At 34.4% G+C, this 14,559-nt stretch overlaps 2 protein-coding genes across 2 annotated transcripts; both read left to right on the top strand.

The window, feature by feature from the left end:
• The first annotated feature begins 5,753 nt into the window (after positions 1-5,753).
• Positions 5,754-11,008, top strand: LOC112738134 (uncharacterized). Its single transcript, XM_025788444.3, has 9 exons — positions 5,754-6,140; positions 6,548-6,721; positions 6,988-7,384; positions 7,509-7,780; positions 7,863-7,931; positions 8,427-8,483; positions 9,403-9,455; positions 9,554-9,629; positions 9,755-11,008. The coding sequence occupies exons 1-9, from the start codon at positions 6,100-6,102 to the stop codon at positions 10,692-10,694; spliced, it is 2,079 nt and encodes a 692-aa protein (XP_025644229.1). The 5' UTR covers positions 5,754-6,099; the 3' UTR covers positions 10,695-11,008.
• On the top strand, positions 10,740-12,721 carry LOC112738133 (uncharacterized). Its single transcript, XM_072210689.1, has 4 exons — positions 10,740-10,791; positions 11,376-11,619; positions 11,947-12,136; positions 12,281-12,721. The coding sequence occupies exons 1-4, from the start codon at positions 10,740-10,742 to the stop codon at positions 12,368-12,370; spliced, it is 576 nt and encodes a 191-aa protein (XP_072066790.1). The 3' UTR covers positions 12,371-12,721.
• Positions 12,722-14,559: the final 1,838 nt, after the last annotated feature.

The following is a 14,559-nucleotide window of genomic DNA, read 5'->3' as shown; positions in this document are numbered from 1 at the left end:
GGTCTGATACCGGCCTCCTCGTTATTCTCTATTGTACGACGAATGGACATGCTTAGTTCCCTGTGCTGTTTGAGCATCTCTGCTTTGCTTGGACAGCAGGGGTGTGAATGATCGAGTACAACCTTTGAAATAATCCAAGCACCGACATCCTTCAATGTGTGTATATAAATTCTTGGAGGACAGTTTACACCGGCTGTAGGATTGGTCTTCTCGGTCGGAGATATTTTAGATTTCCATTTTCCCTCTCTGCTACATGTAATCAGTTGATTCTTAATCTCGTTTCCCTTCCTATTTGTGCACCGAACTCTTGTAGAGAAACCTGCAGCCTTGGCGTAGTTCCTGTAAAATTTTCCAGCATCTTCAAGGGTGGTAAAGGTCATTCCAACCTTCGGAACAAGCTCGTCATCAACAACCGAGAGAGGCTGCACAATACACCGTGTTAGAAACTATGAATACACCCATAGATATGATTCAAATACACCCAATCATGCCTAATATGATACAGCCGAACCGCAACAACTCAACTACACAATGACCTTTAAAGCCATAAACTGTAAATACACAGGCTGCAGAATACACCATGTCAAAAACTAAAAACACACCCAATCATGTCTGATATAATACACCTGAACAACAACAACTCAATTAAAATAACAAAACCAGTAGTGTAGATACACCCACACTTCTAGCAAAAATACACCCAAAAAAAGACCTGATCTACACCCGAGAGTCTGCTATAAATTCCAGGTAATTAATCACAACTAATACATTGAATCGACAGATTCATGTTAACGTGTTAGTTTCACAGTCAATGTTCAGCAATTTTTCAACTACACAATGCTATACAAATTACTGAAAGAAAATTCATTATGTAAATCAAACCTCAGGAACTTCGTTAGATTCAAATTCATAATCCACTTCGCCTGGATTCAGCTGAGAATCTGAGGTGGAATGATCCATTATCTTCAAAACGAGTTCAAACTTTGATTTCAGAAAACAACAAATCAAAATAGAAAACGAAGCTCGAGTTGCAGAGAGAGAAAAAAGTAACGTAAACGAAGAACATACCATTGAGAAAGGGAGAGGAAAAGAACGATCGAGAAGAATGAGGGAAGACGCGCGAGAAGAAGAACAACCAAATCTCAAAATAACGAAAACGAAGAAGGAAACAAATATTTTAAATTTGGTAGTTAGATATACGCGGGATCTTATATAGCGCGTGTAATCAACGTATGTGGAGCAGCGCGTATTTTCGTTTTATTGTTTAATGAGCTTGTAAAGCATACAAGCCCTAATGGCTTGTATGCAGAGCTTTTCCGTTGTGTGATATATAAAATAATTATCATATTATTATTATTACATTATATATATATGAGCAAAAAAATTCAACTATTTTAAAGTAAAATTTTCTTTTAATATTTGATTAAATGTTCTTTCATTTAGTACTTTTTTTTTGGCACTTCCTCTTAGTTAAAAATATAATCATTATAATTTTTTTAGTTATTATTGTTAGGGGTGTTCACAGATCAAATATAGCTGAAATTTCGATCCAATCCGCACTAAACTCATTAGATCAAATTCGATATTCGCACTTTTTATGTTTGGATCAGATATCAAATATATCCATAAAATAAAAAATATTAAAAAATTTTATTTTTATAAAAAAAGTCAATATTTTTTTTGTTTACTTTTTAAAACATATTTACTTCTATTTGATTAGAGTGTGGATCCGATTCGATCCAATCCGATCATCTTACAAATCATATCATATCCACAAATTACAGATCAGATACGGATAAATACTGTAGATTTATGGATATGATCTAATCTATGAATACTCCTAACTACTACTATAGGTTCATTGTTGCTAGGGATGGCAAAACTCCCTGAGATGCGGGGATCCCTGCGGGGATTGTCCCGAATGGGGATCCGATTGTGGAGAATTTTTTCCGTGGGATGGGAACGGGGACAAAATTCCACCGAGGCAGGCGCGGAGACCGAGCGAGGATCCCCGTCCCATCCCCGTTAATCCCCGAAATTCATAAATTTACTAAATTGTCCTTAATAGTTTATTTCTCATATATGTTTTTTAGTTATTTCACACACACATATATATAGAAACCCAAAACTCCTTATCCTCATTTGCATAATTCTTCTTCAATTCAGAAATCCCTAACGCTGTCCATACTCCATATAACCTCTCTGCAACCACCCTCTCGCCACTCTTCCTTCTCGTCGCATCGTCACACCTCACCATGTCATGATCCTCACCGCGTCGTGCTCTCTATTTGCGGCCTTCCTTTCCGTAATTCTGTCGTCGTGTCCATTCTCCTCTCTGTTACCGCGTCTCCCACCTTGTCCATTTCTCTGTCCTCTGGCTCGCCATTGCGTCCTCCCACTGCGTCATTTCGAAAGAAGTCACCATCTTATCGTTTAGACTTTTTGTATAAAATCTTGTTGTTTTTGTATAGAATGGATACTTACACCTCTATTCATATGAAAATTAATAAATAGTTAGAACTATCAGATAGATGGGGAATGGGGTCTCCGCAGAGAATGATGTCCTATGAAGAATGGGGATGGAGAGCAATATTCTCCCACGGTGGGAAACGGAGACGAGGACGGGGAGTAAATCTGGGGGCAGAGATGGGAACAGGGAGGCATCCCCGGCCCCGCCCTGCCCCATTGAGATCCCTAATTGTTGCAAAAGAATGCTTTTTTTACTATAAACCATTATCAGATCTTAATTACCATTAAAACAACTTAATTGTCAACAAAAGAGATAATACTTATTGGTCTCTGAAATTATGTTCGTATTTCAATCTAATTTCAAAAATTTTGATGTACTCAATTTAGTCTCCCAACTTAATAGTTATGACTCTTCCTGATCTTATTTTTGTCACAGTCTCACAAAATTGTTAACGACATGCTGAGATGAACTAACGACTGCTATGTTATACATTCTAGCGACTATTTGATGTGACAATTGAATTTTTTTACTTTAATTTTTTTTCAACTAAACACTTAAAACCTTAATATAAGTCATGGATACCTAAGTTAAAAAATCAAACTAAGTAAATTGAAACCTTAAAAATCATATTAAAGCTCGAATATAACTTCAAAACAGAACTTTAACTTATGTAGTGATTAATTTAAATGAGAATAAAATAAATCAAAATTTAACATAATTTTTATCAATGTTTTCAAATTCAAAATTTCTATACCAAAATTAACTAGGATTTCTCTTTAAATTAAAAATTTAATGAAATAGTGACTTTAATTATCCTAACCAATATTCAAATTAATTACTTTTATATCCTAAAAAAACTGTATATGAAAAGAAAATAATTAATTTGTCTACTTTAATAAATAGTTATTTTATTAAAATGAAAGAAACTATTTTTTTAAAATTTTTTAAGAATTAATTAATATTATATATATTTTGTTGCACTACATTTAGTTATAAAAAAATTATTTATTTCTAATGCTTATATTAAAAATGAAAAAAAATTTAAATTGATGAATTTTAATCTATAATATAATAATAATATAGTAATTGTTTTATATATTCTACGAATATTAATTAATTATTTTTTTATTTGTAAAAATTTTAAGAGGTTTGAGCTTGTTTTATATATATATATATATATATATATATATATTTTGATGAATGTGTTATATTTTTTTATATAAATAATTTTAAAAAAATCTAATAGTTAATTTATTATCTTTTTGGTTTTAGTCCAAATTAAATGTTTTTAATTGTTTTTGGAAAGAAAATCTTTCGAAAAATTTAATAATATGTGATGAGAAATACCAAATAAATTATACAGAAACCAATTAAAATACAACATGAAAACATCTTTAGCAAAAGATAAAATAGGCGTCTTTATCCGTTGACCTCCCTCTTTCTTCTCTTCTTCGGTAACTCATCTTCTTACCTTGCTTGTCACTATATTCTCCCCCTGTTGGTGCCTCTTCCTTTCACCTTTTTCTTTTTAAATCCCTTACCAACTGGAAAACCTCTCCGGCTTGTGGTATCTTTTATTATGTGACAATAATTTTGAAGGAACATACCTTTTGAGCTTGGAAAACTTTCAAGCTTAAAGCAACTTTTTCTAGGACATGACTCTCTTGGTGTTCTCGAAGTTGACAATGGTGGAGGTCTATGATGGCCGTCTAATTTCACCTCCTTAATCATTCTTGATTTAAGTGAGGTGATTAATCTCAACAACGGTTATATTTGGATACAAATTATAGATTGTTACAACTTATAATTTACCGGACTATGTTACACATCCAAGTATTTTTTTCATCCAAATTTTATCAAGTAGGTGCAAGACCAACAAAAATCACTCTCATTAAATGAACTTCATTACATGCGCTTTATTTTCTTCTCATCCCTCGCACTTCTTCTTCTTCTCCCTGCGCTTTTTCTTCTTCTTCTTTCAAATACACATTTACGTTATCTTCTTCTTTCCTCCTCCACCTCTTCCTTCTCCTCTTTTTCTTCTCCTTTTTCGTTATCGTCATCACCAACAACACTAACATTTTAGTATTTTACTAATGGATTATGTTTTGTTCACTCAATACTATACAATTGTTTCACCATAAGCACGTATTCGGTTCATTATGCAGAAAATTGTTTGAATTTGATTTTATATAATGGATTATGTTTCGTTCATTCTTGTTTCATCATGAGTACGTGTTCGGTTTATTATGCAGAAAGTTATTCGAATTTGAATTTATATAATGGATAATGTTACATTCATTTAGTACTATACAATTGTTTCACCATAATAACATGTTCGATTCATTTTTGTTTTACACAATTCAAAACTCTTTCTCCTTACTTTCTACTGGTTCTTCACCAGGGAGAGAAAGGAGAAAAGACAAAAAAATACAGCAGCAACAACAACAAAAGAATGACGATAAAGAGAAAATACGAAGAAGGCAAAAAAGAAGACGCTCAGTGTGTAAACGAGCGTAAAAAAAAAAAACAAAAAAAACGCGTGACCTAAAATTACTTGAATGAACTTAAATGTCAAAATCGCTTGGATGTGAAAAATATCTCTAATCTACCTCATCTTCAAGAACTCTACTAAGAAAATTATTTCCTTTCTCATCATTATTTAATCAAGTATATGGGAAATTTCAAATCCAGTTCTTCTTCCCTTCAAATGTTGATCTCAAAAGAGCATAAAGAAAATAGGATAAAATGGAAGAAATGAAAAAAAAATAAAAAATAAAAAAATACATTTTATATTATTATTTATATATTTTTATAAAGAGCACTAAAATCTTGCGTTTGGATTTTCCCACCTAAGTCAATGTATATATGTTATCTCACAATGTTATTCTTTACATAATTTTGTTATTGCATATTTGTAGGAAAAGAAAAGGTTATTGTTAAAATAGGAATAATAGTAGGAAAAATCTAGGGGTCAGCAACTTTGTTAAATTTTAGCCAGCATGTAAACCATTAAAATCATTGAAAAGTAAATTTATTGGATAAAATTTCACACCAGTCTCACACAATTAAAATCATCATTGATAGCTATTTGATCGCTACAAATCACAAAAATTGGTACCCCTTAGCATTCCTCGTAATAGTATTCATTCTTAATAAAAAATGTAACTATAATTTTTTCTATAATCCTGACCGTCCATCGCAGCAGGAGTCAGTTCCAAGGGGCCAGTTGAGGACATACACCTGCCCAAAATATAACAGGCGTTACCATGGATCTGACAGCATCCAATGAGGTCCGTCCACGTGGAATCAGATGCAGTGCCCACCGCCGACTTAGCCTCCCTCGAAAGTAAGAGAATTTTCCCTCGTAAGCCAAGAGTGAAATGAAATGAATTGAATCGAATCGAATCCTCCTCCCTTGTCGCCACCCTTCGTTGCATTACCCGTCAGGGCAAGGCCAGCATAAAAACAAAAAAACAAAAAAAATAAGAGAAAAAAGAGGAAAAGAAAAGGAAGATAGGTTGATCAAACTCCAAGGTCTGGGTGCTTATTTGAATTTTGCCTTTGGAATTACATTCCCCAACCTCAACAAGTGCGTCGCCCAAAGAATAATAGAAATTCCATTGAGGATGCAACGTGTTGTTGACAATGCTCTTGCTGTTACTAAAGAGTAAGCAATCGCTTCTTTTTTTTTTTTTTTTTTGCTGCTAGGTTCTCTTTCTAACACCTTTCTTATGTTGTTTGTTTGCTAAAAAGTAAAAACATTGAAGTGTACATAAAATCTGAAATGAAATGCAGCTCAATTGAATTATATGTTATTTTAGGGGAGGGTTCTTGCATGTCACATTGCTATAAATAAACACGTTTTAAGCTTGTGACCTTGAAAGGTTTGTTTTGCACCCCCTGGCCTTCCCTTATTGTTGATCTTATTGGGTTGGAACGATGGAGTCATTATTATACTTATTTGTTATATACAGTAATATTGTTACACTGCTTTCTTTTATTTTTGTCTGGACTTGTGAATTGTGTGCATACACGGCAGAGTATGAAGAATGGCATTTGAATCTTTTGCTGCAGGTCAGTGAAGACATTCACCTATGAGTGGGTGAACAATATTGTGAGGGTAATCAATGAAGTATCAGCTCTATTGTTGGCATTACTACCGGGAAAGGCTAATATGCTTGAAGGTGTTCAAGGTTGGGAGCTAAGACCAACCTTTCGTGGACCACGATTTCCACGATGGATGGAAAAGTAGGTTTTATTTTTCACTGTAGTATTATATAGTAGTGACTAGTGAATTTCTATGTGATTTTCCGTAATCTCTTTATTAAATGACATGTATATTGCCTTCTTCAGTTTTCGTATATTTATATGCACTTTTTCAATCTATGGCATTCAGGATGCATGGCTTTCTTTGCAATTATAACTCAATAAACACAGTAGTCTGGCATCTTTAATGCTATTTGTTGTTCTTGACATTGATTTTCTTATCCTGTCCTTTGTTTTGTTTATTTTAGTGGTGTGTCCTCATTCAACCAGTTCATTCATGAACTTGCTGTGGATTCTGATGTTTCAAGCGTGGAATATTCATCTGGAGAAGAAGATAGTGATGGATATGAGTCTCCTGAATCTCCCTTATCTCAAAGTTCCAGAGCTTCTAGAGTTAGTGCTACCAATCATGGTAGGCATCCGACGCATTGGATGCAGCATATCTGGCTTTGGATTGTGGTGTCTGTAAAATTTTTGCTGGGAGCTCCATTTCATCTATTCAAGTTAGCTTATTCTGGGGTGTCAAAAGCACTTTCTACCTCCACAAAACAAGACCCTTCACAAGTACCTTCACATAAAAGAGTGCAAAGCCATAAGGACCAAATTATCCACCGAACTACTGATAGGAGACGTGGACTCATCGAGGTTTGCAACAGTTTCTATCCATATCCATTTGGGTTCTATTTGTTGATTATGTATTTGCATTTTTCATATGAATTAATGTGCAAGAAAGTTTTGAGTTTCTGATTATTATTATTCTGTCAATCAGGATCTTCATGTAGGCATTGAGATATCCATAGAAGCTGTGTTTGACTTCGTTCACAAGGCAGTACATCTCCTTCTTTCTCCATCAGAAATGTATGAGAAATTAACCAAGTTGTTTTCATCTTGTAAAAATGATCATGATAGTGGTGAAGATACCTCCATCTCTACAACTACACTTGGAGATATTGACCCAACACCTACAGAGGGAAATGCCAGTTCTCGTCAGCCACTAAACACTGATGGCAGGACATGTCAGGATGTCATAACAGAGTTTGGGTAAAGGCTATTGTGTTTCCATTGCTGCCCTTCTTAAATATGAAATCCTTCTCATCCCATTCATAATCCTTCTGTGTTACAGGTATCCTTATGAAGCTATTCATCTTGTCACTGCAGATGGATATGTACTTCTTTTAGAAAGAATACCTAGGTAACTAGACCTTTAAAAACTTAATCATCTACCCTATTTAATGTTTCTTACCTTGATCTTCTATAGTTAAACTTAAATGCAACATAACATATAGTCTGTTCATCGTGAAGTACTACAGGAATGCATAAATCAGACATGATATCAATTGACATAATGTTGATCTCTCAACAATTCTAATGTTGTCGGGATTCAATTACATCTGTTGTTAATAATGAAATTATTGTGTTTGGCATGTGCCCTTTTCTGGTGTACATCTTTCTTTTCAAACACATTTGTGGCTCATTTCTAACATAAGCATATAGCATTTATGGTATCAAAATTTGGAAACATAAAGCATTGAGGTGAAGGATCTTAGGAGTCTGTAATTTAGTGTTATTGTTCCAAAATCTAGATATAATGACAAATTGATAACAAAAATGGACAATATGGAAGTTGTGTTGTTTTTATAACTTGTTTCATTGTGTAGTATTTGATGCCTAGAATTTGACTTAACAGGCGAGATGCAAGAAAAGCTGTTTATCTTCAGCATGGGATTTTGGATTCGTCAATGGGGTGGGTGATATTTTTGTCTCTATATTGCTTTTTTCTAATTTAATTCTATGATTAAATTTACTTTTTGTGAAATGAGTAAATGCTCGAATTGGTCCCTCAAAAATTGGTCTCCCAAATTTCCATTCAATCAAATGGCATGAAGAAAAAAAAGTGGTCTAAGGACTAACATGATGCATGTTAGTTAATTTGGGGGTCCAATTTGACTTATGTCTGAAATTTGAGAGACTGATTTGAGCATTTACTCTTTGTGAAATATAAAAAATTGTATGGCATGTTGTTGCTTGAAAATTTTGCATGTGTGGTTGCTTGTGTGTTTAATATTCAACTTAATTGTTTTTCTGAAGTTGGTTTTCTGTTGTATCTTGAGCGCCATTGAGGGCAGCAGGTTTCATACTCTTCTTAGGTAGTTGGATAGAATACATATAAGTGGAATTGGGATCTACTGTATTTATATAAGTTTAGAAAGCTTTGTGCTAGAAGTCAGCACTTGTTGGGTCAGATGAAAGGTCCTGATTCTTTTCTCCTAGCTACTGAAGTCATCAATACAAGCCTTAACATCATCTAAGCTAATACTCAATGCGGCCGTGTCTGTGTGTTTTGACTGTGTCAAGTTGTGTAAGGATTGACAAGCTTCACTGTTTTATGTTCCTCCTTACACCTTCATTTATATCTCACTTTTTTTTTAAAAAAAAAAAAAGCCTTTTATTATTTAGCTGCTTGATGGCAGAATAGTCCTGTTTTGGCCATGATGTTAGGACCCAAATTTCTGTTATTTATAAGATTGTTGTTCAAGTGCTTGGATGCCAGAATAGTCCTGTTCTGGCCATGATTTTAGGACCTTAGTTACAATATCTTTTCAATAATTTATCTTTTGGCCCCAAAAATTTGGTATTCTAATAAGTTAAACTTTTTGTTTCAGCTGGGTATCTAATGGTGTTGTTGGCTCTCCAGCTTTTGCAGCTTATGATAAAGGTTTGTTATGTTTGTCCTGATAATTTGGGCTCTTAAAGAACATATCTGGTTTTAGAATTACTAGAGATATAATTCTTTTAAAATAAATAACATTTCAGGTTATGATGTATTTCTGGGAAATTTCCGCGGTTTGGTTTCTAGGGAGCATCGCAACAAGAACATCTCCTCACGTCAGTAAGTTCTCAAGCAAATCCTTAACTTAAATTGTTATTAATGCCTGATACAATCTAGCTTTATAATATATTGATTATGCCATTACTCAATTGACAATATTGTACTCAAATTGATATAATGCACAGGTATTGGCAATACTCCATCAACGAGCATGGGACTCAGGATATTCCTGCTATGATTGAAAAAATCCATGAAGTAAAAACTGCGGAATTGAAGCTTAGTAAACCTGATATCGAGGAGGAAGCTAATGATGATCAAGCTTACAAGCTTTGTGCAGTTTGCCATAGTTTGGGAGGAGCTGCCATTTTGATGTATGTTGTTACATGTAGGTTAGCACAGAAGCCCCATAGACTTTCAAGATTGGTTTTGTTATCACCTGCCGGTTTTCATCATGAGTCTAACCTGATATTTAAAGTGGTAGAGAATGTGGTTTTGATGGTTCCTAGTTTGTCTCGTATCTTCCCAGCCTTCTATATACCGACCAGATTTTTTCGCATGCTCTTCAACAAGTTAGCTCGGGACCTGCAAAACTTACCTGCCGTTGGAGGACTGGTTCAAACTTTAATGGGTTATGTTGTTGATGGGGACAGCTCAAATTGGGTTGGAGTTCTAGGACTACCACACTACAACATGAATGACATGCCAGGAATATCTTTCAATGTTGCTATACATCTTGCACAGATAAAGCGTACAAAAAGGTTTAGAATGTTTGATTATGGGAGTGCAGATGCTAATATGGCGGTGTATGGTTCACCTGAGCCATTGGACTTGGGTGAACACTACGGCCTCATCGACATTCCTGTTGATCTGGTTGCTGGGCAAAAAGACCACATTATACGACCTTCAATGGTTAAGAGACACTATAAATTGATGAAGGATGCCGGGGTGAATGTGTCATATATTGAGTTTGAATATGCTCATTTGGACTTCACCTTCTCCCACGATGAGGAACTTTTGTCATACGTTATGTCACGTTTGCTGCTGTCGGAGCCAAATCCGAAACATCAAGTAAATAAAAAAGCGTTAAGGTTAAGGAGGAAACAACAGCTTTCACCTAGTGGGTAGAATACGTTAAATTCTACTCGCACTCATCTCTTCCTGAAGTACCTGATGCGGCTATGCACGTTTGATACAGAGTTGCTCTATGATCTCCTCCTTCAAAGTTATCCTTTTGTGGCTTAGATTTTTTTTAATAGACCTTGTAAAAACGTGCGAGTCTACATTGTAAAATAGTGTTTTACCATCTGATTGCTGCAAAGGCCTCAGAGAAAGTATACGTGTATTTCCGCCGATAAAATGTATATTGTTCTTGTATGTTGGTATCATGATAAGCTTGTGAAAAGGTGTCACTTGTATATATGTGTATTTTCCCCTCAAAATTTTCTGTTTTAGGTACACATCGTATAATGAGATTTGAGTATACGATTTTTATACATAATTCCAAATTCTTTATTATTCGACTATTAAAATATAAAATTGGTTTAATTATTTTGTTAATTTATTTCATCAAATTTTTATTTAAATTTTTACCGTTTAAAAGCTTGTAATTTCATTTGTTATTTCTAATATTATCTTTTAAAAAATGGCAATAATTCAAAAAACAGTTGGTGGATTTTAAACCCCTACTAGAAAAACACTAGTGGTTCTCAGTTTTTAATGTTTTTAATTGAAAACGACGTGTGGGTTAGGGGTAAAAAGGTAAAAACAGAAGAGAGTAAATTGCAAACCACTAAACTAAGCAGTGAGAAACCCTAGCCTCTAATTCTCCGATCTCCGTCTCTTCTTCTCTGTTCTTTGCTGTCGCCGCCGGTTCTGCTCTCCCAGTCGCCGCCTGTCTTGTTCTGCTGCTTTCGTCTTCGTGGTTTTCTGTGGTTTTGCTGCGCTGCTCTAGTTCTTGCCTCAGCTGTCTGTGTCCGCTTTTGGTTCGCCATAGATCTCCGGAGGTGCGACCCTGTGAGTTCTGCATTTCTGCTTCTTCCCCCTCCTTTTGGTTCGCCGCCTGTCTTGTTCTGCTTTTTCTCCCTTCTTTTGTTTCTTTTTTGCTGTTTTGTTTTTATTTTTTCTGCAGTTATGCGATTTTTAATTCTGCGGTTCTGACCATATTCCGGTAAATTTTATTGTCCAATTACTTTAGCTTTTTAATTTATATTGATGTTCAAAGCAACGTTGTTGATGTGAATATTAGTGTTATTGTTGCTAACACGTTGCTGCCACTACAACCTTAGGGAATGATGTTATTGTTGTTCTTGTTGGTACGATCATTAGTGTTCAATCCTGTTAAATCCATTGAAACACGGTTGACCGATTTACTGTACAGTTCGGTTTTAAGAACATTGGCTGGTACCGCCCAATCAATTTTCCGAGAAAATCCAAGGAAAATCGACTGGAAGAAAATAATGAGGGCTGCTGCTTCTCAGAGATGGGGCTACGTTCGAATCATTGCTGGTACAATCATAGGAGGCATCATCGGATTCTATTTTATGCACCGCATGGAAAATAATTATAAGGTTGCCACTCTGTTCTTTCCTTCATTAACTTCTTGGTTTTGGAAGCTGTACTCATTGTTAACTTTGGTTCAGTAGCATAATTTGAAGTTCTTTAGTTTCCTTTTTCCTCTTAGAAATTTGTAAATTTGTAATCTGTGATTGCAGGAGAAGATGAACGAAAGACTGAGAAATTATGAAGCTGAATTAAAGAGGAAGAAACAGGAGAGATTGGATGAGTTTGACGAATCATCATAGTCTTCAACTCATTGGGCTATCTGCAACGTTCCCCTATGATTTACTCATCGTGGAAGTTTAGTTTGAATCTTCCGTGAGCTTGATCAAAGTGCATAAACAATGGGCAATGGCTTTACATCATTGTATTATGTGCTTCAATAAACTTAAGCTTGTAGGGTTTTATAGACACCTTCAAGGTTGAGTTATGAAAACGTTTTGCTTCTTTGAAACACGATCCACTAGACCAGTCAAGCGGGGCTTTATTCTGAAATGAGTGTGATCTTCCAGTACCCTTCGAGCTGAATGGTGATCACTACCTTATTGATACATTTATTAATATAAAAATGATATCTAATTTGTTGCATAAATAAACCTAACTTTTGGGTGAAATTAGAAAGCCCCTTTGATAGCTATAATTCCTAAACATTCAACGTTGCACGACTCACCTAATTTTAATCATCTATAGTTTAGGGTATAGAGTATACGTGAAAGAAAAAGTAAAAATATATTTCCTTTGGTAAAAAGACAAATTGATTCTTGATTTTTTGGTTTGCGGATATTTAAGTTATTGAAAATTTAAAAATATATTTAAGTTTTAATTTGTCTCATTTTGAAAACTATTTCATATGCATCGGTATCAACCAGGTCAGTATAACGGAGAACTCAAATATCTGCAGATCAAAAGGTGAAGGTTCTATCTATCCTTTTTTTTATTTTCTTTTTTATAAGCATGGCTTTGGATTTTATTTTAAATAAATAAATTAAATATTTTATTTATTAATATACGTAATTTGGGACATTTTTACGAATTTACATTCTATTACTTATCTTGTTTACACTGTAAATAAAATAAGACACGTCACAAAGTCCACGCATCATGTTTGTACATGTGTTATGATACGTAACATATCTCGTTTATAGTGTAAACGAGATAAGGCTAAAACAAGCCTATATAAGTAACTCGTTCGCAGCGTCTCAATTGCCACTTTCGTTCCCCTTAACCTTCGTTTCTCCCTTTGTCGAACGTTTTCTTGATATTTTTGAGATATTCGGACGTTATGGTGAGCGTAGATGCACGAAACGATGACATCAACCGTCTAAATACGACTTAGCACATTGCGAGAGTGATCGACTTCCAAGTTAGTATTATTCTTTTTATCTTTTAAATAAATAAGCTTATGATTATAGTTAGGGTACTTTTATAAATTTAGTGTTGTTATACATGAGTAGAATAGATTATATTTTGTTAACATAAAATAGATTAATTAGCATGTTATTAATATTTGTTAGGTGTAGAATGTACTGTTAATAAAAGTTAATTAATTATTTAATTTATTAACTATTTATTACGTTTTCTTATTTTTTGAAATTGAATTTTATGTTTTTAATTTTAACGTTGAATATGCCATAGAACTTGTTTTACTGGATATTTATTGCAATGATATTTGATAAATTTTTTAAATGTTTTATTTTTAAATTTAATTATTCTGAAATGTGAAATAATTGTTTATCATTATTTTTATCTTTTTATTTCGAAATAAAAATTTTTATAATTGAAATAATTTTGTTATTGAAATGTTTTTATCTTTTAACAGAGGTCACGCCTACTACTTCCTAGGCGAGTGTCACGTCTACTACTTCCTAGGCAAGTGATCCGTCTCTTGCACCACCAGACACCATTCTCCCTTACTTAAGGGAGGCTGGCTTTGGCGACATGGTGCAACTCAGGAACTTTATCTTTGACAACTCCTTGATTATTGCATTCGTGGAGCGTTGGCGTCTGGAGACCCATACTTTCCACCTGCCTTGGGATGAGTACACCATCATCCTGCAGGACGTTGCGTACCATCTTGGGTTACGCACTCACGGAAAGTCAGTGGGTGGATACTTGCGTGATTTTCACACATGGTACCAGCATCCGACCTGGAAATGGATAGAGGAGTTCCTTGGTGTTAGGGATAGTAACTACAACTGATGGACTAGACTGTATAAGGGATAGGTTGACACTACAAATGAAGTTGTTGTCCAACTGTTGATGATCCTAGGACATGATAGGAATAAACAGGTGTGCGCACCTCTAAATTTATGTACCTCTCTAACAAAATAAAATATATATGGTAGACATTTATAACCAAAATAATCATGATAAATAAGAATATACACCACAATTAAACTTGACCTCACCAATATCCGAGATCCTATCGGAGGGT

Source organism: Arachis hypogaea, chromosome 13 (assembly GCF_003086295.3).
Source record: "Arachis hypogaea cultivar Tifrunner chromosome 13, arahy.Tifrunner.gnm2.J5K5, whole genome shotgun sequence".
NCBI classification, from domain to species: domain Eukaryota; kingdom Viridiplantae; phylum Streptophyta; class Magnoliopsida; order Fabales; family Fabaceae; genus Arachis; species Arachis hypogaea.
The sequence above is the reverse complement of the archived record's forward strand: the minus strand, read 5'-3'. Positions and strand labels throughout refer to the sequence as shown.

Coding starts and splice junctions, on each gene's coding strand:
- LOC112738134 (XM_025788444.3), top strand. CDS start 6,100: ATGCAACGTGTTGTTGACAATGCTCTTGCTGTTACTAAAGA. Junction 6,722..6,987: donor TTTCCACGATGGATGGAAAA/GTAGGTTTTATT, acceptor TGTTTATTTTAG/TGGTGTGTCCTCATTCAACC. Junction 7,385..7,508: donor GGAGACGTGGACTCATCGAG/GTTTGCAACAGT, acceptor TCTGTCAATCAG/GATCTTCATGTAGGCATTGA.
- LOC112738133 (XM_072210689.1), top strand. CDS start 10,740: ATGCGGCTATGCACGTTTGATACAGAGTTGCTCTATGATCTCCTCCTT. Junction 10,792..11,375: donor CTATGATCTCCTCCTTCAAA/GTTATCCTTTTG, acceptor CTAAGCAGTGAG/AAACCCTAGCCTCTAATTCT. Junction 12,137..12,280: donor GCATGGAAAATAATTATAAG/GTTGCCACTCTG, acceptor CTGTGATTGCAG/GAGAAGATGAACGAAAGACT.